At 41.4% G+C, this 24,061-nt stretch overlaps 1 protein-coding gene and 1 long non-coding RNA gene across 4 annotated transcripts in view; one reads left to right on the top strand and one right to left on the bottom strand.

The window, feature by feature from the left end:
• LOC109895278 (sodium channel protein type 8 subunit alpha) overlaps positions 1–18,359 on the top strand; it is a 117,033-nt gene extending 98,674 nt beyond the window's left edge. For all 3 annotated transcript variants that reach the window (XM_031822881.1, XM_031822875.1, XM_031822877.1), the window contains 6 exons: positions 7,884–8,168; positions 9,876–9,929; positions 10,114–10,251; positions 11,985–12,089; positions 12,306–12,576; positions 12,936–18,359. In XM_031822881.1, the coding sequence (XP_031678741.1) occupies positions 7,884–8,168; positions 9,876–9,929; positions 10,114–10,251; positions 11,985–12,089; positions 12,306–12,576; positions 12,936–14,098 (2,016 nt within the window). In that variant the 3' untranslated portion in view covers positions 14,099–18,359. The remainder of the gene's footprint in view (positions 1–7,883; positions 8,169–9,875; positions 9,930–10,113; positions 10,252–11,984; positions 12,090–12,305; positions 12,577–12,935) is intronic.
• LOC116373986 (uncharacterized) lies at positions 1,942–7,261 on the bottom strand. Its single transcript, XR_004209711.1, has 2 exons — positions 7,179–7,261; positions 1,942–2,480 (listed from the first exon to the last, which is right to left on the bottom strand). It is a non-coding gene; the product is annotated as an uncharacterized LOC116373986 (long non-coding RNA).
• Positions 18,360–24,061: the final 5,702 nt, after the last annotated feature.

Consider the following 24,061-nt stretch of genomic DNA (forward strand, 5'->3'; position numbering starts at 1 on the left):
ACAGCAGTCGACAATAATAGAAAAACAGAACAACAACCACTGACAATAGTAGTAGTTTATTTCATTTTTTTACACTCACTTATTGATAAGGTACACTTATAACATCTTGAAGGCCTTGTTATGAAGAGGGAACCAGGTCCATCATCACATTATTATGATGCCATTTAGTGAGGTTAACTCCCTAGTCTACTCATCAAGGTAACTAAATAGGTGTAGTTATTGAGGTCATTTGCCATAATCAATACACATTCTGAGGGAAACCTTCAGTCCACTCTGACTGTCTTGTCAAGGTGGGAACATGGCTCTGTAAATGAGCCTGTATGACTGTGCATGCCAGGCTCAGCTCGGCCCTCTAAGAGCTTCTGGATGTCCTGCATTAAAACATAAAATGTACATGGCCAGAGCATTACACTGTGTGCTACCGCTGATACCGCCACCGCTTATCTGTGTACGACGGGGGGAAGATAAGGGCATGGTTTGGGGAGAAGTGGAAGTGTCAGCTGCTTTCCATTGTACTGCTTTTGTGACAGATTGGCCAGACGTTCTATGACTGAGATATGTGGATAAGCCTACTCTCTTAGAATTGGTGGACTCAAGGAACCCTGGAGATCCTCAAAGAACCATGGAGTTCCTCAAGAAACCATTGCTAGTCAATGGTTCATATTTGCACCTTTGGTTATTTGAGGGGTTCTTGGAAGAACCTTTAATGTTTCAATGTAGCAAAGAGTTCCTAAAGGAACCCTGAACCAGAGGCATGGCTGAGGAGGGGCGTGGCTTTCAGATAGATATTTTTAGACAACCCGTTAGAGTGTATGTAATTCCAATTCATCTGTTCAATTGTCATCACATGTTAAGGTGGAGCATTGACAGTTTTGTAACATCAATTAGGCTTAGAGAGGTCCCTTAAGAGCCTATGCAAATCCTGAAGTTGAAGTAGTTACCACTTTAGTGTTAAGAAAAAATGTTGGGACTTGTTTACATTTTCACATTACATCATATATCATAAATAAACTGTCAGCAAATGTCAAAAACTTTCAGGAACTAAATATACATAATTAACCATTTTGAAAGCAATTCAAGTTAATAAAGATCAGTTGGGATGGGTCCTTAAAAAAATATATATAATCCTGTTGTTCCAAAAGCCTCTCCCCAGGCGCTTCGGCACAACCAGTCTGTTCAAGTCGCCAGGACCGTGTGTGCATGTGCGACATCCCATCCTCGGGTCACTGCAGCCTGTATCGCCAGGATGGACCTTGGCACTGGCACGGCCAAGCAGAACAGACCAAACTGTGCAAGATGTTGGGGCAATGAAACCTTTAACTCACAACCCTGCGCAATATATGATAAATGAGCCATAGACAATCCACATGTGAGAACACACATTCAACAGCCAATACTCTGGTTATCAAAGTACAGTGCTGCCTGAGGGTCTGACCTCCATCTGCTTCTTTGCCTGAAATGGGATACCTAGTCAGTTGCTCAGCTGAAATGTGTCTTCCGCATTTAACCCCTCTGAATCAGAGAGGTGAAGGGGGCTGCCTTAATCAACATCCACGTCTTTGGCTCCCGGAGAACAGTGGGTTAACTGCCTTGCTCAGGGGCAGAACTATATATTTTTTACCTTGTCAGCTCAGAGATTCGATCCAGCAACTTTCTGGTTACTGGCCCAATGCTCTAACCCCTAAAATACCTGCCACCACGGCATCAAACACAGACTGTGAATCCCAAACCACTCCCTACTAACTTGATCGGAGTACCCTCCGTTTTCATGTGTTGCTGACACAAGAGAGTGGCGATGGGATCAATAAACCCATCAACTTCAGGACACACTCCTGACTTGAATTATGCAATTCATGTTCCATTTTTAAATAATAAAACAAGCATGAAATTCAAATGAACACATTCCCTCTGTTGTTTTACAAGATATAGCCTAAACTTGAGTAACAGTTAAACATTTAATTTGGGAGATATTTCATCAGTTATGTGTCAAGTCTCGAAATCAGACAAACAAATGCACATGACATATAATTAGGCACGCCTCTCCATTCTTTTGTATTACATTGTGCAAACTCCAAACATATTGCAGTGCATGTCAGGATAGCACTTCGCTCTGTTGTCTGCAGCCTTGCTTGCTCAGTCGATGTGGATATCCGATGGTCTAATTAGCCCTTACATCCTCGATAATTTTCCCTCCCTCAGCTTTGGGACACTTGTACAAATGGCTTGAAGCGCTTGAACTCGCAAATGGAGGGCCGAATGGTGAGGGAAAGGGGGTGATTTGGGATTCAGACAGAAAAATATTGAGAAATCACACATAAATGGCAACAATACATTTTCGAGGGTTAGTGTTGGGTTTGGCTCTGGCTGCCTGTCAGGCGATTCCCATTCCCATACCCCAACAACAAAGCTTGGAGCCCAGTCCCAGTGTGTGCCGCATGCCACTCAGGTGGAACCAGGATCTGTATTACCAGCTTATTTTCCTGCAATGGTATCAAACACAGAAAAGAGAGAGAAATCACACAACAAATGGTAACAATACATTATGAATTGCAATCAGAGAAAAGGAGGGGTGAAGCGTCGAAATACATATCAACCTTTGTCCACCTTCCAGGACCTCAATCAACCTTTTGGGTTAGTTTTCCCCTGTCTGCTTCGGAGAGATTGGGACTCTTGGTGGACTTGTTCAACATCGCATCACTATCAGTCTTACAATCACAGTCAAAAGCTGAACTTTCCCTGCCATTACTGCTACCACTGCACATTTCTGGGCTGTCTGGCAGGACTGCAATGGGGGAGGGGGAGTCTCCTACCTCCTCTTCCCCTCCTCAGGGTGTGCCCCCAGCCGGAGAGACAATTGGCTCCAGTGGCGGGAAAGTGAAACTGGCAGGAATTTGAAACTTCCATCTCTTCCCCTTTAAATCAGCACACTAACTGCTGCACTCCCTGCCTCCGTTTCCTTACCTGCACCTTCACCACATCCTCAACAATGACCAACCCCTGCTCAGTACTCGCAATACGGGGACTGCTTGGGGGCCATTTCTATAGAGATGGGTCACCTTCACAGAGATCGCACGTTCTGTGATACTGGTACTCCAAAAAGGAGTGGCCCAGTCCCCTGCACACCACCTGCTGGCAAATCTCATCTAGGTGTCCCTGCTCTCCATACTTACTACATAACTTTGGTTGGCCCTGATTAGGAAAAAAATACAATTACAAAATACCATTTGAGATCCATGTGTCAAAAACTACAAAATACTTGTTCGAAAATTATTTAATTAGAATACTTGTATTTTGAAATACAGAAATACATTTGCAAGTAGCCAGCCCGAACAGCAACAACATTCTCAGTCACAAAAATGTTTTGTTTGTTTTTTGTTTATCTACCTTGGTTAAAAGTTAATTTGTGGAATTTCTTTCCTTCTTAATGCATTTGTGCCAATCAGTTGTGTTGTGACAAGGTAGCGGTGGTATACAGAAGATAGCCCTATTTGGTAAAAGACCAAGTCCATATTATGGCAAGAACAGATTAAATAAATAGAGAAATGACAGTCCATCTTTACTTTAAGACATGAAGGTCAGCTACTCCGGAAAATGTCAACAACTTTGAAAGCTTCTTCAAGTGCAGTTGCAAAAACCATCAAGCGCTATGATGAAACTGGCTCTCATGAGGACCGCCACAGGAAAGGAAGACCCAGAGTTACCTCTGCTGCTGAGGATAAGTTCATTAGAGTTACCAGCCTAAGAAATTGCAGCCAAAATAAATGCATCACAAAGTTCAAGTAACAGACATCTCAACATCTACTGTTTAGAGAAGACTGCGTGAATCAAGCCTTCATGGTCGAATTGCTGCAAAGAAACCACTACTAAAGGACACCAATAATAATAAGAGACTTGCTTGGACCAAGAAACACGAGCAATGGACATTAGACCGGTGTAAATCTGTCCTTTGGTCTGATTAGTCCAAATTTGACTTTTTGGTTCTAACCGCCGTCTCTTTGTGAGACGCAGAGTGGGGAAACGGATGATCTCTGTATGTGTGGTTCCCACCGTGAAGCATGGAGGAGGTGGTGTGATGGGCGTGGGGGTAATTTGCTGGTGACACAGTCTGTGATTTATTTAGAATTCAAGGCACTCTTAACCAGCATGGCTACCTGAGCATTCTGCAGTGATACGCCATCTGGTTTGCGACAATCATTTGTTTTTCAACAGGACAATGACCCAGCATACCTTCAGGCTGTGTAAGGGCTATTTGACCAAGAAGGAATTTGATGGAGTGCTGCGTCAGTTTATCTGGCCTCCACAATCACCTGACCTCAACCCAATTGAGATGGATTGGAATGAGTTGGACCACCATCCGCCAGGAGTTGTTAATCATGAAACAATTCCCCACCTCCTTTCTTTTTTCCCCAGAGTTCTTTCTTCCTATCGGCACGATGGACGGAGAAGCCCACTGGCTGAATGGACGGGGACAATATATATCCAGAGAAAACCATGATTCCGTAAAACAGTATTCTGAATAGGGCATCATGCAGATGCAGAAGGATTGGGGCCCTATTCAGAATCAGGCAGCGTGCATACAATCCACCACTTACGAGTATATTACTTGCTAACGTTTAGTCTGTGGACAATAAAGTAGACGGGTTTAGGGCGAGGATCCCCTTCCAGAGAAATATCAGGGACTATAACATACTGTTTTACGGAATCATGGTTTTCTCTGGGTATATATTGTCCCCGTCCATTCAGCCAGTGGGCTTCTCCGTCCATCGTGCCGATAGGAAGAAAGAACTCTGGGGAAAAAAGAAAGGAGGTGGGGAATTGTTTCATGATTAACAACTCCTGGCGTGATTGTGGTAACGTACAGGAACTCAAGTCCTTTTGTTCTCCCGATCTGGAATATCTCAACATCAAATGCCGAACATGGACATGTACAAACACACAAGCTACGACCTCCGTAAGGCAATCGAAGATGCAAAACAACAGTACAGGTACAAAGTGGATGCCCAATTCTACGGTTCAGACATAGGAAGTGGCAGGGACTCCAGACAATCATAGATTATAAAGGGAAAACCAGCGCCGCCGTGGACACAGACTCCTCGCTCCCAGACGAGCTAAACACCCTCTTCACCCGCTTTGAGGAAAACAGAGCTGCCAACGCGTTCCCCAACGCTCACAAGGACTGTGTGCTCTCATTCTCTGTGGCCGACGTGAGTTAGTCATTTAAGCGTGTTAACCCTCGCAGGGCTGCCGGCTCAGACGGCATCCCAATCCATGTCCTCAGAGAATGTTCAGACCAGCTGGCTGGAGTGTTTACTGACATTAAATCTCTCCATATCTCAGTCTGTTGTTCCCACTTGCTTCAACATGTCCACAATTGTTCCTGTACCCAAGAAAGTGACGGTAACTTAGCTAAACTAAACTTCTGTCATCATGAAGTGCTTTGAGAGGCTAGCTAAGGACCATATAATATTCACCTTACCCGACACCCTAGACCCACTACAATTCACATATCGCCCCAACAGATCCACAGACAACACAATCATCCTATCCCGCCTGGACAAGCGAGATACATATTTAAGAATGCTGTTCATCGACTACAGCTCAGCCTTCAACACCATAGTGCCCTCCAAGCTTATCACTAAGCTCAGGGGCCTGGGCCTGAAACTTTCCCTGTGCAACTGGGTCCTAGACCCCAAGTGGTGAAGGTAGGCAACAACACCTCTGCCGTACTGATCCTCAACACAGGGGCCCCACAGGGGTCTATGCTCAGCCTCCTCCTGTACTCCCTGTTCACTCATGACTGCATGGCCCCACACATCTCCAAATCAATCATCAAGTTTGCTAATGACACGACAGTGGTAGGCCTGATTACCAACAACTAAGAGACAGCCTACAGGGAGGAGGTGAGAGCCCGGACAGAGGCGTGCCAGGAAAATAACCTCTCCCTCAACATCAACAAAACAAAGGAGCTGATCATGGACTACAGGAGACAGCAGAGTGACCACGCCCCCATCCACATTGACAGGGCCGCAGTGGAGAGGATCAAAAACTTAAAGTTCCTCTGAAACGGTCCCTTCACACAGACAGCGTGGTGAAGGCGCAACAGCACCTCTTCAACCTCAGGAGGCTGCAGAAGTTTGACTTGGCCCCAAAGACCCTCAAACATCTATAGACGCACCATTGAGAGTATCCTGTCAGGCTGTATCACAGCCTGGTACGGCAATTGCACCTTCCACAATCGCATGGCTCTCCAGAGGGTGGTGCGGTCAGCCCAATGCATGACCGGGGGCACGCTACCTGCAACACAGGACATCTACAGGATCCAGTTTCACAGAAAGGCCAAGAAGATCAAGTTGGACCTCAGATACCTGAGCCACGGCCTGTCCACCCCGCTACCATCTAGAAGGGGAAGCCAGTACAGGTCCATCAAAGCTGGAACTGAGAGATTGAGAAACAGCTTCTATCTCTAAGACATCAGATTGTTAAAACAGTTACCACTAGCCGGCCTCCTCCCAGTAGCCTGCTCTGAACCTTAGTCACTGTTCTAGCCGGCTACCACACTGTACTCTACCCTGCACCTTAGAGACTGCTGCCCGATGTACATAGAGTCATTGAACACTATGTACAATGACATCACTTTAAATATGTTTACATATGGTTTCACCCACTTTCTATTTATATACTTTATTCTAGTCATGGCTCATCCTATACTAAAAAAAATCTGGATTATGTGTGTATTGTTTTTTTAATTGCTAGGTACTGTTGGAGCTAGAAACACAAGCATTTCACTGCACCTGTGATAACATCTGCATATCTGTGTATGCAACCAATAAACTTTGATTTGAAACCAACACCACCCACAGCTAAGCAAGCTAGCAGGCTAACAAACAACCACAGCTGCCACCAATTATCTACTTAAACAAGGGCTAAAGGGGACAAAAGGAAGAGAAAGGAAAGAACATTTGTAGGCTAACTGTAGCCAAGTGGGGCAAGTTAGCCAGCTGCTAGCAGGCCCAAACTGAAGGTTAACCAGCTAGCTAGCTAACAGACTTAACAAGCTCAGAGCTAACAAACAGTTGCTATACTAGACTACCCAGTAAGTAGAAGCAATCTAGAAACAAAAACTGAGAAAACCAGGAAATAAGGAAAAAGGAGGCTAACACATCCTAACAATGACGCACCTGTGGTTCCCTTGACAGCCACTCCACCTGGTTGCAAAAAACAATGAAAGTTGAAGTACAAACTTAACAAGATCAACAAGTATAACATTTACTCTAATGGGTGACCACAAATAACTACCTGAAAGCCACACCTCCAATAAGCCACGTCTCCAATCTCATAACAGTCTGCCACCTCTTCAATATATTTTTTTAAAAGGTTCAAAATTGAACCCTTCTGATCAAAAAAAGGTTCCGGTGTGAACCATTACACAGGGATTTCTCAAAGACCCTTTTCTGAGGGGTTCCTCGAGGAACCTTTTTGACCTGGAAATAAGCCATGTCTCGGCGTGGTAGTTTTTAAAACCCCAAAAGGTCCTTCCAGGCATCTTTACTTCAAAGAGTGTATATTATCTGCATACACATTAAAGGTTTCAAATAGGTACACCTGATTTCTGCAAAAATGGGACCTCAATCCCAGTATTCACTGTGCTTTGTCCAAGTTAACCTCATTGGTGACATCAGTTGCATATGATATTGTAGAGTAATAGCAACACAAGGAAATAGTCAAGATAAAAAGCTATCAAGATTAACCAAACGATAGTCAAGATTAACCAAACTGATGTGCAACTCACATTATCTCTGCGAGGGAGTGGGTTTATGTTTGTATGTCTGTATATGTGTGAGTTGTATCTCATGCTGCTCCTGTTTCCCTGGTCCTGTGTGTAGGTGGTGGTGAATGCCTTGGTGGGAGCCATCCCCTCCATCATGAATGTGCTGCTGGTGTGCCTCATCTTCTGGCTCATCTTCAGTATCATGGGGGTCAACCTGTTTGCAGGGAAGTATTACTACTGCTTCAACGAGACCTCAGAGGAGAACTTTAAACCGGACGTCGTCAACAACAAGACAGAGTGCTTTGCACTAATCAACGCAAATTACAGTGAGGTCAGATGGAAGAATGTCAAGATTAACTTTGACAATGTGGCTGCAGGATACCTGGCACTTCTTCAAGTGGTAAGTACAAGGTCTTTCCTACAGTCGTGTCTCTGACTTCCTTAATGTGATGACAAGCTATTTTAGGAAATCGATTACCTAACATTTGATTGATTACGTGATTGAATTAAACCATGCAACAATTAACTCGTTAATAACCTGGGGCACCACAGAAGAGTTTGTTTATATAGAGCGGCTATCTCCCAAATCTTTTATATCAATAGTAGTCAATCAGTCATGTATTATTCTTTACCTTCCATCAGCCTCATCTGAACGCCATAAAAGTCTTGGTTATCTGTACGAACCCAGCCTTTACTATGAATCATCCATACACAAATTGGCTCAATTATTTATTTACTATCTAATTAAACAATTACAGAATATACAATACATAATAACATTATACAGTAAATACCATCCCTAGTGGACTAAACAAAAACAGTTTGGTTATAACATGAGAGATTCAGAGAGGAAAAGGGTACAAAGGAACATGGGTCTCTATCTAACATGGGAAGCTATTCTTGCATAAATATGAATATATATGCACTTTAACAATCACTCTTTTGGATAAAGGAATGTAATCAGTATTTACGATTGAGCTAGTGATGTGAGGCTCTGGTTTGCCCAGTCGAGGTCGCCATTGTCCTTTGTTGATTCTGCCGGGTCATCGTGGAGTGAGATGTTCATCTGCGTCGGTCAATGTTCTTACTAGATTTGCTACCTTTCCAGCTGCAGTCTGTTAGGCTGTAATCTAGGACTCACGTCTTCTTGAGTGATCAATAGTTCAGAGCTCATACCATTTCACGTGTGGAGCAAGCTCTCACATTTTCTGGCCTGGAGAGTTGAAATTAGACTTAGCCCTTTTTAGTATTTGGAACTGAGGTGACTTTGGGTCACAGGGCTTTTATAGAAATGTAGAAAAGGGGTTGGTTCATCATTTCCAACCAATGTCTATTCACTTGGGCGTAGCCACTGGTTAGATACGAGTTACCGTTAAAACACACCATTTTAATTTTAGAGGACTTAATCACAATGTTATCTTTTCAAAAGTATTCTTATACTTCGTTAAACATTTTATCCAACATTAATTTTATCCAGCAAGCCTCATAACTGAGGAACCCATATTAACAGAGTTAGGGTAATGTGGCTGTATTGTCTTTCATGAGGTCACAAACATGAAACAAAATGGACAGGGTCATAGCTGGCTTCTCCACCGACCTTTTACACATTCTCCAAAATAGGAATATTGTTCAACTCTCAAATTCTGGGATGTAGTAGAATTGGGCGGGAGAATCCCTTTATCTTACTGTGAAACTCTCTCTCCATACTGCATGGTCAAGGAGAGGTGTCTCTGCACGGAATTTATGACTGGGTGTTAAAGTCATAACGCTGCCCCCTCCTGACAGGAGAGGGGTGGTGTCACATCTCTGCTAGAGGGATAGCTTCATGACACTATTGATGTTCTGACTTTTCACTCCTTTGGCTCCTTGCCCCTCCCACTTTGGAGAAGGTCAATGTTGAACGGTACTTAGACTGCAGAAGTCAATAATCATATTTTTTTCAGTCATTGGCTTCCTACTGTACCTCTATGTCCTTCATCTTGTAATTTTCCTCCTTCCTTTTCAACACCTCATCCTAATTTCCTCTATTTCTGCTTAACCTTAATTCTTCTTCCTCACTTTTCTTTCCCCCTTTTCCTCACAACTCTATATATCCCCTTTCTCACAGGCCACGTTTAAAGGCTGGATGGACATAATGTATGCTGCCATTGATTCTCGGAAGGTAAGCCTGACACTTGAGATTTGTCTTCCTTTTGTTTGGTGGTTGGTATTGTGTGAACAGATGTAACATGTTCCAGAAGAACCTACCAATACTAACTTGTTTGGAAAGGGACATTTGAACCCACAAAGTGGAATGTAATGAGGGAGAGTTTGGAGCTTGAATGTCTTTTTCCTGCTCTCTGTAGGTGGAGGATCAGCCGATCTATGAAGACAACATCTACATGTATATCTACTTTGTTGCCTTCATCATCTTTGGCTCTTTCTTTACCCTCAATCTCTTCATTGGTGTCATCATTGACAACTTTAACCAGCAAAAGAAAAAGATAAGACCTCTTTTTCTTATTCAAGTTTCAGGTTTTAATGTCACATACACAAGTACAGTGAAATGCCTTTCTTGCACACTCAAAACCCAACAATGCAATAATCAATAACAATGTATTACTAGAAAAAAAGACATGAAATAAGAACAAGAAATATGAAGGCCTCCCGAGTGGCGCAATGGTCTAAGGCTGTGCCACTAGAGATCCTGGTTCGATCCAGGCTCTGTCGCAGCCGGCCGCGACCGGGAGACCCATGGGGCGGCGCACAATTGGCCCAGCTTCGTCCGGGTTAGGGGAGGGTTTGGCCGGCAGGGATGTCCTTGTTCCATTGCGCTCTAGCGAGCGGGTGGTGGGTTGACATGGTCGCCAGGTGTACAATGTTTCTTCTGACACATCGGTGTGTCTGGCTTCTGGGTTAAGCAGGCAGTGTGGCTTGGTTGGGTTGTGTTTCGGAGGACACACAGCTGTTGCCTCTCCCTAGTCCGTATGGGAGTTGCAGCGATGAGACAATACTGTAACTACCAATTGAGTACCATGAAATTGGGGAGAAAAAAGGGTATTATGAAATACGTAAGTAAGCATACTATATGCAGGAAATATTTTTCAAACGTCAGTTCCAATACCATATTTATAATGTGCAGGAATGCTGGAGTGACAGCGGTAGATTATGTAAGGGGACTAGGCAATAGGATATAAGATAAACAAATTAGCAGCCATGCTTTTTCACAAGCATTTCGCTACACTCACATTAACATCTGCTAACCATGTGTATGTGACCAATAACATTTGATTTGGTTTGATTGCATACTGTGTGACTGGGTGTGCATAAATGTACGTGCATATTATGTGTGAGCAAGAAAATTCCTTGGACCTGTTAATAAGATAAAACTATACTGAACAAAAATATAAACGCAACATGCAACAATTTCAAAGAGAGGAAATCAGTCATTTCAAATAAACTCATTAGGCCCAAATCTATGGATTTCACAGATATGCATCTGTTGGTCACAGATACCTTTCAAGAAATGGGCCTCCCAATGGGCGCAGGATTTCGTCACAGTATCTCTGTGCATTCAAACTGCCATCGATAAAATGCTTCATTGTCTGTAGCTTATGCCTGCCCATACCATACTCCCACCTCTGCCATTAGGCACTCTGTTCACAATGTTGACATCAGCAAAATGCTTTCACACATGTCACCATACACGTGGCCTGGGTTGTGAGGCCGGTTGGACGTACTGCTAAATTCTCTAAAATGAAATTGGAAGCGGCTTATGGTAGAGAAATTAACATTCAATTATCTGGAAACAGCTCTGGTGGACATTCCTGCAGTCACCATGCCAATTGTGCACTCCCTCAAAACTTGAAACATCTGTGGCGTTGTGTGACAAAACTGCACATTTTAGAGTGGCCTTTTATTGTCCTCAGCACAAAATGCATCAGCGTAATGATCATACTGTTTTATCAGCTTCATGATAGGCCACACCTGTCAGGTGAATGGATTATCTTGGCAAAGGAAAAATGCTCACTAACGGGGATGTAAACAAATTTGTATGCAAAATCTGAGAGAAATTATGTATGGAACATTTCTGGGATATTTTCTTTCAGCTCATGAAACATGGGACCAACACTTTACATGTTGCATTTATAGTTTTGTTCAGTGAAGGTTAAGAACAAGTTCCCACATTATTTGGCTCAACAAGGTTGTAACCAGATGTTTTCTTGTGTCCCTTTACTTTGGAGGTCAGGATATATTCATGACAGAGGAGCAGAAGAAATACCACACTGCCATGAAAAAACTTGGCTCAAAAAAACCACAAAAACCTATACCAAGACCATTGGTGAGTCTCTTCCTTTTACCCAATGGCTACTTTGGGGGATGCGTAAATTAGGTGTTTTCTCATTATGGTAACATTCAAAAGACATGTTGAAAAAGAAACTTTACTAACAAACAGACCTTCCAGAATGTCCCCTTACCAAATGTGCCTCGCTTTAATTTGTTCAACCTACTAACGTTTCTTTATCCATCCTCCATTCTTTTCTCTATTTTCTCTCAGAATAACTTTCAGGGCCTGGTATTTGACTTCGTAACGCAGCAGGTGTTTGATATATCTATTATGATGTTGATCTGCCTCAACATGGTGACCATGATGGTGGAGACGGACGATCAGTCAGAAGAAACTGACAACATCCTCTACTGGGTCAACTTTGTCTTTATTGTTATTTTTACTACTGAGTTTGTGTTAAAGCTCTTTGCCCTTCGGCACTACTACTTCACCATTGGGTGGAACATCTTTGACGTGGTCGTGGTCATTCTCTCAATTGTTGGTCAGTAGTGATTTCATCCCTTTATTGTCTTATATGCCTGGTATTTGTGTGCTAGAACCTGAATTGCTGTTTTAATTCAAAGTACTAGAAATGGTTTGCTCTATTTTCTATCAAAAATCATGTGTCTAGAAGTATCACATTATTATGAAATTTGTGGCCTGGGAAAGTGAGATCATGTGTTAACTTCTCCCCCTAGTGGCCTACCAGTCACAGGACAGTTTATATTATTATTATTAGAGAAATATATGTATGACAGAATGTTATGGTTTAAAGGAAACATACTAAAAAGATTGCAGAACATATCAACAATCATACATTTCTCCATATCCTCTTCTTTCTCTGTGTGCTTCTCTATCCAGGCATGTTCCTCGCAGATATCATTGAGAAGTACTTTGTCTCTCCAACCCTCTTCAGGGTGATCCGACTGGCCCGAATCGGCAGAATCCTGCGTCTGATCAAAGGGGCCAAGGGCATTCGGACTTTACTGTTTGCTCTGATGATGTCACTTCCTGCCCTGTTCAACATCGGGTTGTTACTCTTCCTGGTTATGTTCATCTTCTCTATCTTTGGCATGTCTAACTTTGGCTATGTCAAGCATGGGGCAGGAATCGACGACATGTACAACTTTGAGACATTTGGCAACAGCATGATCTGCCTGTTTATGATCACTACGTCTGCCGGCTGGGACGGTTTGTTGTTACCCATCCTCAACTACCCACCAGACTGTGACCCACAACTGGAGAACCCAGGTGCACCAAATACGGGTGACTGCGGCAACCCCTCAGTTGGGATTTTCTTTTTTGTCATGTATATTATCGTCTCCTTCCTAATCGTGGTCAACATGTACATTGCCATTATCCTTGAGAACTTCGGCGTTGCGACTGAAGAGAGTGCCGACCCGCTCAGCGAAGACGACTTCACGACCTTCTACGAAATATGGGAGAAGTTCGACCCAGACGCCTCGCAGTTCATCACCTATGGCAAGCTTGGAGACTTTGCAGACTACCTCGAGCACCCGCTCCGTGTTCCAAAGCCCAACACCATCGAGCTGATCTCCATGGACTTGCCCATGGTGAGCGGGGACCGGATACACTGCCTCGACATTCTGTTTGCATTCACCAAACGGGTACTAGGCGATACCGGAGAGCTGGACATGCTGAGGGATCAAATGGAACAACGCTTTATTGCGGCGAACCCGTCCAAAGTGTCTTATGAACCCATTACCACTACTCTGAGGCGCAAGCAGGAGGACGTGTCGGCCAAAATCATACAGCAGGCCTACCGAAACTACCTGGCTAGACGCGGCTTCAAACGCAAGCGCAGACCTGCCAGTAACAATAATGTGAAGAATGGGGGGACGAATCCGGAAAAGGAAAAGAAGGAGGGCACGCCCTCCACTGCCTCTCTCCCCTCCTATGACAGTGTAACCAAACCTGACAAGGAAAAACAGGATGAGAACGAAGGAAAGGGAGGGAAGAAGGAGGCCAGAAACCAAAAAGCCGTCAGGGAATCTAAGTGTTAGAATATCGTAATAATAATAACAGTAATAATTATTATAATAATATAACTTCAAACAAAGCGAGAGGAAACCATCTAATCCACAGATGTACAGATTATTTCATTTGCAAGTAAGAAAAATAATAATATTAATAATTTTGTTTACAGACTTCATACTATTGATGCAGAGTGAAGCAGCTCAGTCTCTTACAGCTTGAAGACACTTGAACTTGATTTAATCTAAAAAACCAGACTGTCTGACATTGTTGCATCTAGACCACTGATCTTAACAAAAGGGAATGAAAAACAGACAAAATATGGAAGAAATGTCTTTGTTTGCAAAAGGGCAGATAGTGGACTACACATAAGGAACAGAACTCTTCACTAAGAGGAATGAATGAGAAACGCTGATAAGGGATTTAATGTGTGGGATTCCCGCCAGCAATGGATTCCCATGGAAATACAGTGCTATGCAGGAAAAACATGGAAATACTGCTGGACTTGAAGAATCATCTTCCAAAAGCAGCCAGAAGGGCCTCTGTATCATTTAATTTAGACATTCATGGAGGACATTTATGGACATTATCACTCTGTATGAAGAAACAGAAGAACGGCTGAGAAGAGAATAACAAAGACCCAGAGTAGCCTAATGTAAGGTTTTTTTATTTGGTTTGTTAATGCTGAATATACTTGTATCTCCACATCATTTGAGTGGCAAAAAAAAGCAAAAAGGTACAAAACAAAAACAACAAACATTTTCACTTAACTCTTCTTCTCATTCTATCTTTGTTATATCCACATCAAAAGGCTTTTTCTACATGGGCTTTCACATCGATTGGTTAAGGGGCTGTTTATTAAGGAGTTATCTTGGGCCAAGGGCTTACATTTACTCAGTCAGATTTCCAAACAAATACATAAATAATTGTGCTTGTTCAGTGCATAGTAATTACTTGCATGATGGCATGTTTTGATCAGAAATCTTGCATGAATAATCATAGTCCACAAGACACTAATACTCAGAACACAACAGTGGCTCGATTATAGGTTTGAGGTTGTCCACTGTCAAAAATTCAAAGTTAGAAGTAAATCATTTGTATTATGATGAGAAACTTTGTGTCGAATGAATACCAACGTTGTGGATTTTATTAGGAGAAATGCAAACTAATTGTATTGCTGCTATGGGATGCAGAAGAGATGGGATTGGATGTCTGTGTGTATTTGGTGGATTGTTTTAAGAGAAAACAATTATAATGTAAATCTTAAAAAGCTTATATTTATCATTTGTATGCAGCAATATCACTTACCTAATTGACCATGCCATCTGCCTTTGTTTTTGTGTTGGACGAGGGCATTGTGGGAGTGTCTACGTTGGTAGGGAATTGACAGGTGTAGCAAGCTAGTTTTGATTTCAGATTTTTCTCTAAGGCCAATTTAGACTGTTCTACAAGGTTTGAGTGAGGAAAGAATGTTGTGTTTGTTTCCAATAACTGCTGTGTTTTATTTCTTTACCATGTGCTGATTCATTTGTACATGTTGTGATGGTTTACTAGTTTATATCATTTTAACATGTATTTTCCGACATAACTACGAGGGAGTTAATATTGGGCTAGGAAATGAGAGAGAAATATAAATTGGTGTATAGGGTTAATTATAGGAGGAGAAGCCAAAGAGACCTGCCTTGTTACTCATGGTCACCCTTTGTCCTTGGAATGGGAGTGGGTGAACAGTGCCCCCCTGCTGCCTCTTCTGTTCTTCGCTGTCATTGTTAGACCGAGAGACCCTAGAAATATACGCAATGCTTGAAGAGTTCACCCCTTAATCTCAGGAGATATTACAGATGTATTATAATGAGCTCTGCAACTAATTGCAAGTGAAAGTGATGATGAGAGTACTTATGAAAACGCATTTTCCTGTGATTTGGTGTGATATTATGCCACGCTGTTGGACAATGGTCTCGGCTGGCAATAGCTCAGGCAGTCAGTCTGTCAGAGGCCATCCTTAAAAAAACATTTCGAAATATAGGGCAAGAAGCATCTCTTGAAACGACAACATTTTGCTCGCTTGTAAGGGCAGTGTTTGAAAAGGTAGTGGATTATATTTGTGGTTTTGTAGCTTTGGACTTAGGTCAGGTCTAAATAAAATATAACAATAATACTGCTCAACCCAAAAGCAATCAGAGGTACTTAGGACCCCTGTGAGGAGATGTCATGAGAGGTAATATGGATTTGTTTGTTTGAGCAGCACACTAAATTCTGTCAGAGGCAAACAGTATGTGAGCAATGGAGAGTAGGCCCCATAATACAATATTTGTGAAAAATGTGCTCCAAAACCCCTCATCAGCCATTCACTCCACTTACGTAGAAAGCATACCACGTAACAAATACCAAATAATGAACAGAGCAGACCCCAGGAAGAGTCACTGCTGCCTTGGCAACAGCTAATGTGGATCCTAATAAAAATACTAAAGGTACTACACCCAAGCTTTTGCACGTTCTGGTGTGCAGTGATGTCACTTCCTATTAATTAATAAATCCCCTTCTCAAGTTTTATAGTCCAGTTGCTGCATGAGAGCTCCAAAATCATTGTGGGTGTTCACTTGAACCAAATAAAACTCTGAATGACAAGCATAAAAGCTACTGCCTTCCATTTTTTCTCCATGCCCATCAAGGATATACATGTATAGATGTGTAAACAGAACAAATAAAAAATATTACATACATCCATTTGAAAAAAATCTATAAAAAAATAAATCTACAGTTCAGGCTATGTTATAAATGGCACAAATTGCTGAAAAGTAACGAATGAACTTTTTAATAGACTATAAATAATGTAATATATCATTTTATGCGTGCATGCACATGCGCCTTTTTTTGTAAATAAAGAAATACTTACAAAATGACTGCTATTAATCTAATAAGAAATATGATACCCATAAAAGAATGGCTTCCAGCTGACACACTTTGTCACACTTGTTAGACTGTGACACATTTGTTAGATGGAGTAGATTTTTGGAGTCACTTTTCACATTAAAGAAGGAAGTAACTAAACAAATCAATATTAAATAGCAAAAACTATATGAAAATCTCTATATAAATTAATACATATATAGAGCTATACTACATATACATATAGTTCTAATATATATATATATTAGAACTATGTGCTCAATTCTCTCTTCCACTCCTTGTATTAAGGACAATGCAGTACCACAGACTGTAATAGCTCACGTTTAATTTTTGCGTGCAATATGTTCAGTGAATGACCAAAACTCTGGCCTGCCCAGGATCTCAATGTACTGGGGACCAGCATACAATGCATGGTATTGTATTGGCTGCTTGCTGAGGATTGTGTAGCCTGCGTTGGTGAGAGGATTGCACTACCAGCACACCCTTTTGTACATGTGTGAAGATGTCTTGCCCACAACTTCATCTATCTCTTCCCACTGAATATAAACACACATACACATACGTACTGTACTGTACACACACACTTTCTATCCTGATACAAGCTGGTGCTGGCAGGTCAGTATGCCCCAGTATCCTGAGCCTCAGGTCGCCTAGTGTGACAGCATTTTGATCGTTTCAGCTCTGACCTTCCTCCATGTTCACCCTAAACACACACCAGTGCAGTTTGGATTTAACATTTCATTTGGTTGTTATTTTTTGAACGATGTATCCGATCATTTCAAGTTTTATTGTCTTTCTTGTCTGTGTTTGTTTCTTGGTGCAATATCTTTTAATGGCATGTGCCTTTTAGCAGCCTATTTAGACTTGAATTATTTATTTGAAAGAGGATATCTCCAAACCCATGGGTTTAGCGAATCAAAATGAAGCACGACAAAAACCATGGATTGCCAAAACATTTCAAAAATAACCAATAAACTCGGAAACAACGTCACCTAGACTAGATCAACTGAATTAACATCACATAGAGTCATCTAGTACAAATGCTCTTTGTATTCTGTTCGATGATCATTTACCTGGTAAGAGAGCTTGCCTTCTGTTTTAGACTTGGGTTCAATTCTGTTGTGGATTTATGAATTGATTTATGTAGCCTTTATTTTGTTAGCATGACTGAGATCTGTTATTTAGTATTTTTTGCCGATTTGTTGTTGTTTTTCTTTAAAGCTTTTTGACTGTCGTTATCTCTTGCCACTAATACAGTCAGAGAAAGGACCGTGTGTTGCACAATCACTTGGGACTTTAAGTGAGAATCAGTGAAAGATTGTCTTCATTTGAGCACGAATCTATTCCCAAACAATAAAGCAGCCTTCCAGTTATGCTTCATAGTGGTGTCTTTTTTTCTAGAATATAATGAAATATAATTTTTCATCAAAGACTTTAAAGGTCCAATGCAGCCGTTTTTATCTCAATATCAAATCATCTCTGGGGGGAAATTAAAGTACCTTGTTGTGGTTGTTTTCACTTAAAATTGAAAAAAATAAAATCACAGTATTATTCCAAACTCATTGTGTGGAAATATATATAGAACACAAGAAAATCATGATTTTGACTGCACTGGGCCTTATAATAATATCACTGTATTGAACATTGAGCTGCAAAGTAAGAGCTGGGTATGAAGTAAAGAAGATCACTAGCACAATACACAGTATAGAAATGATAAAATAGCATTTAGGCAACACCAGAACATTATAATCAAATCAAATGTTACTTGTCACATGCTTCGTAGACAACAGGTGTAAAGCCTAGTCATTTGAATCTGATATCACAGCAAGGTCAGTGGTGGATCTAACCACTAGCTGGCCATACCTGTATTAAAAGGAAAGTACCTCAAGTAGCACAGCATGTGTGGTGTGCTGTGTGGTGCAGTAGTGTGAACTGAGATGAGGGTGCGTGTGTGTGTGTTTTAAAGTAGCCCACTGAATGAGTGAGGAGAGGGAAGTAAAGAGGACGGGGGGAAAACGGCACTGCAGTGCAGATAGACGAATGCAGTGGCCTGGGCTGAGTCAGCAGCAGCCTGCTCTCAATAGACTTCTGTATACCTCCCTCGCTCTCACTCCCACAGCCTACTGCACACAGGGGGAGGGGGTAGGAAGTAAGAGAGAAAAAGTACATGAGAAGTCGGAAGACAGAGAGAGAGGGGAGATGTTGGAATTTATTTATGTGACAAATGTAGGCTATGCATTTCAATGTCAAAAATGCCTGCGAATATCTCAACTACAGTAGTAGTAAACCATACTCACAAACAGATACATTTTGTAATATATATAATATATAGAATGCTAGTTTATATAACATGCCAGATATATAATAGTGGTATTTATTCACCTCTGTGACCGTTTCCTCCTCCCTATCTTTCTCCCCTTCCCATCCATCTCTTCTTGTCTTCCATTCATTTATTAAATAGAAAACTTAACCAGCAGCTGGGGTGGATCGGGGAGGGGTCGGGAGCTAAGAGATCGAGGGCCCATAAATCACAAAATTAGACAATATTCTGTAGGGGAGCAGAAGGATGAGTGCATGCACATGAGTGTGTTGATGCCTCCTAAATGGTACCCAATCCCCTATATAGTGCCCTACTTTTGACCAGAGCCATATTTGGGTCCTAATGGGACCCAAATATGGCCAAACTAATGGGTCACTTAGTTGGGTTGTTTTCTTTAAAACTGCTGGGTTATTTTTGTTAGTTTTGGTATTCGGGAACGTTAGGCAGTTTTTTTCCGGCTGTTCGAGCAAACATTTTTTTTTCTTGAGGCTAGTCGAAGTTCAGTAGCTGAAGACTACGCCCCTTCGTCAGTGATAAGTCATTAGTAGGGATTCTTCAATGAAGTGTTTGTTGTCATTCAAAGACAGGTGACTCGTTTTCTTGCACATTTCTTCACTTGAGAAATACTGCACCAAACATCTTAATGGAAATGTAACATTTCCACCAAAACGCCTCCAAAAAAGATCAGAATGAATTATCTTAGATTAATTCAGACTATTTTGAGGAAGTGTACTTTTGCTACAGCGTCAAACATTCAGAAAGACCCAGCTGATGGTTAAATTGACCTATGTTTGGGTAATCCCAAAAACCCACACAACCCAAAATAAATCAGCATGTGGTCTGTCCAATATTTACCTATTGCTGGTTTATCAACAAAAAAAACTAAATTGGGTTGTTTTAAACCCAGCATTTTTTCTGAGTGTAGGGAATAGGGTGCAGTGTGAGATGCCACCTTTGTTTTGGAGATGCAAAGATTAATGAAGGCAGTCAGTGACATGTCTCCTCCCTCCATTGGATGGTGAGCACTTTCTATGCCACATACAATTCAGCAGACTAGGCAGGGTGGGTTCTCCCTCTGAGGACTCAGTGTGGGCTTTAATGAGGCAGAACATTAGCTCAATCCCTTTAAATGGGTGGAGGCTAGCACAGCTGAGCCTTTACACAACCCACAATCCACATCTCTCAACTCCCATACTGGTTCCCAGAAAGCAAAAGCAGTTGAAGGGAAGGTAGAAGGGATGGGGGGAGAGAGTAAAGAGGAGGCAGGGGGGAGCCTTTGATTTTCATATCTAAAGGAAGCCCATCATGAAAAAGTTACACATACTGTAACTAAGAGAGAGAATTCCTGGTGTTGGTTCATAAATAGGTTATAATTATCTAAACAGATTGATGTGTGTATATAGGAATCAGCCAGAGGGTAGAGGTGCACTGTAATAGAATATGGCTTTCCTGAAGAAAAAAGATCCCATTGCTCCAAAATCAGTTTGCAGCACCCTCAAGCGGTGAACTTGAAAACTGCTAAATAATGTTCACAACACAAACACAATGAATGACAGTCGATTTGCCACCAGCCAAGAGTCAACAAACTGATGAGTTGAATTGAAAGTAGCTAACTACCTCTATTTGAACTTGCATACAAGTTGTTCTCACACTCATCAACCGCTAGTAACTAGGGGCTCTCTTCAATCTGTATCGCTGAAGCATTACAAACAGCGAGCTAGAAATGTAAAGCGAATTTCCTATTCTGCAAGGTTCCCTCTGAATTCAATCACGCTGTAACGCTGAATTTCCGCGATATGGATTGTATAGAGCCCTAGATAGACTGAGTTTAAACAAAGTTTGGGGCAGCAAAGGCAGCAACTCATTTCAGTTTATGTGACTAAACAAGTAAGTATGGTATAGAGAATCATTGTACCATCTTAACCGCTGTGAAATATATTTTCCATAACCCAAAATATTGTACTTTCAGCTGTTTGAAGCTGGTGTACAAAACTGAAAGTAAAAGATGCCAAAATGAAACTTGAGAACAGGAAGCATAGAAATAGTGCCCATTGAACAGATCTACCACTTCTTAGACTTGCTTTCATTGAGAATGACAGATCTATAACACACATTTCTATATGAATTTGGTCAGGATGCCCAAAAAGGTACATATTGCAACTTTAACTAACAAGTTAGCTAGCTAGCTAACCTTGTGCGTGTACATTTACAATAAGCCTACCAGACGTCCCAGGAGCAACAAGAAATAGGTTGTTTGCCAGAGTTCATCTTATTTAGCTAGTTAGTTAGCTATGGACGCAAGGCTTTTAATATGATGGGTTTTATTGTGACATGACTGCTCACCTTATCAAAACCTCAACCGGGAATTCGTAATATGAATTTTTTATTTTCTTTCGAGTACCCGACATCACAGAAACCAGCACGGGTCTGGAGTGGATTGAAATAGGCTTAATGACCTTCACAGCAAATTGGCCAGTGTTACCTTACTCATATACTTCTAGTAAGTTGAACTCAAAATCAATGAAAGTCATTATTACTTCAAATGTTTATGTGGTACCGACTAAAAACTAAACAAAAAGTCACATCAACTCTATTTTTTTGATGGTCATGAAAAGTCCAAATCATGTTTTTCATGAAATTGTATGATATTTGAAAGAAACCAGATGAAAGTATGATGATCAAACTAAGAAACTAAGCTTTTGCTACATTGATAAAGTTTGATCATAAAGTTACTGGTCCCCTCCCCCATGTCCAGAACCATTTTCCCTAAGTAAATGTTGGAATTTTCATTGGGAAAGAAGATAAAGTGTTTTCAAAAGCGATCTCATTTGCATGGGAAAACACATCTTTTACTACACATGGTTAATAATGTCACTTTTGTTTTGAAACAACTTCACGGTGGGCTTTGAACAGTGCACGTGGCTCTCGCCCGGGAGGTAGACCAGTTCCAAATCGAATGCAATCAACTTTCAGATTATGCAAAACACCAATGTTATCATGATGGTAAATAAGTACCGCCTTGTAACCAATATCGGAGAAGGTGTGTTTGCAGAGGGGCATGGTTTATAAAGCTAGATAGCTAATACTAGTGCCAAAATGTGACAGTAGGGTGTCAGCAAATATAAATAAAATGTTGCCCTATTCATCTTTGGGAAAGATACTTATATGTTTCCCATTTCATCTGTGTCTGATGTTAGCTAGTTACTGGCTAGCTAGGCTAAGTATTCACCCATGAATACTAAGCATTCAACACTATTGAATTGCTTCTAGTTTTTTCTGTCCATCACTCTCCCACTCTATGTTGTTTCCATAGCCCCATAAGGTTCTCCACTGCACTGAAATGCACAAATGGTGTTTTAGAGAGCAGATTTGCTGTGCATTAAAAAAATGTTTTTGTAAATTAGATTTTGGGCGGATTTGCTTTGATGTGCTCACGAGATGTGTTGATGTCACTGAGAACTCTGTATCAGGTGTGCTTGCCATGCCATGTCAGAAACATGACGATTTCTCTGGGACACATGTTTGTCAAATAGAGGCGTTGACATCGTAAATAAATATTATGACATCACGGGGATACAGGGAGGAGTTGGTATCACACAGAAATACCGGGGCAGCAGGTAACCTAGTGGTTAGAGTAATCTAAAGGTCTCTGGATCGAATCCCCGAGCTGACAAGGTACAAATCTGTTGTTCTGCCTCTGAACAAGGCAGTTAACCCACTGTTCCCCGGTAGGCTGTCATTGTAAATAAGAATTTGTTCTTAACTGACTTGCCTAGTTAAGTAAATAAATAAAAAGAAACATGCTAATGTCACAGAGGTGGCAGGTAGCCTAGCGGATAATAGATTTGGGCCAGTAACCGAACAGTCCCTAGTACGAATCCTGAGCCAACTAGGTGAAAAATCTGCTATTTTTTTAAAGGTCATAAAAAGTCCAAATCATGTTTGCTTTACCCTATCACCAAATTAGCTTGAGATGATTTTACTGCAACACTACATCCAAGTTGCTTGACATAGGCATTTCAAAGAGCTGTCAGTCACTGCAAGCTCATGAATATAAGCTCCCGACCCACTCAGCCTGTCTTTTCAAACTTCCCTGGTATTTAGCCATGAGAGGAAAATTACTTTTCAGAATGACTGTTCAGGACCTTTAAGTCAGTGTTTCCCAACAGGAGCTACGCATACCTCTAGGGGTAAGTGGGCAGTCCCTAGGGTGTACATGGGAAGATTTTAAAAAGTAAAAAAATATTGGGAAAAATATTACAAAAAAATATATGTTCACGTTATTTAAATCTTAATAGGCAGGAAAACATTTACTGAGGTCACTGGTGTGAAACATCTGGTAATTTTAAATGTATAGACCTATATTTTTACTTAATTTCAGTGCATGTGCATTGAACTGCATTGAAATGCACATTATCCTTTTCTGGTATCCTCAGAAACTATGATTGACAGCAGCTGATGAACTGAAGACTGTACCATTGTCAAATGACACAGTGTGCCGTAGGATGGATGACATGGGCGTTGATATTGTTGATCAAGTGGTGAAAAAATTATAATTCCGGTCTATTTTCTCTGCAGTTGGAGAATCAACTGATGTGTTTGTGTGATACAGCAACATCTACGAATTTAATGAGCACATTCTGTTCTGCAAGAAGCTAACGGGGAAAACTACATGTGAGGATATGTTTCACATTATTCAAAGCTTCTTCTCAGATCACAATCTGCATTGGAAATCCTGTGTTTGTGTGTGCATGCATCGTGC

The sequence above is a fragment of the Oncorhynchus kisutch genome, linkage group LG1 (genome assembly GCF_002021735.2).
Source record: "Oncorhynchus kisutch isolate 150728-3 linkage group LG1, Okis_V2, whole genome shotgun sequence".
Classification (NCBI taxonomy): Eukaryota; Metazoa; Chordata; class Actinopteri; order Salmoniformes; family Salmonidae; genus Oncorhynchus; species Oncorhynchus kisutch.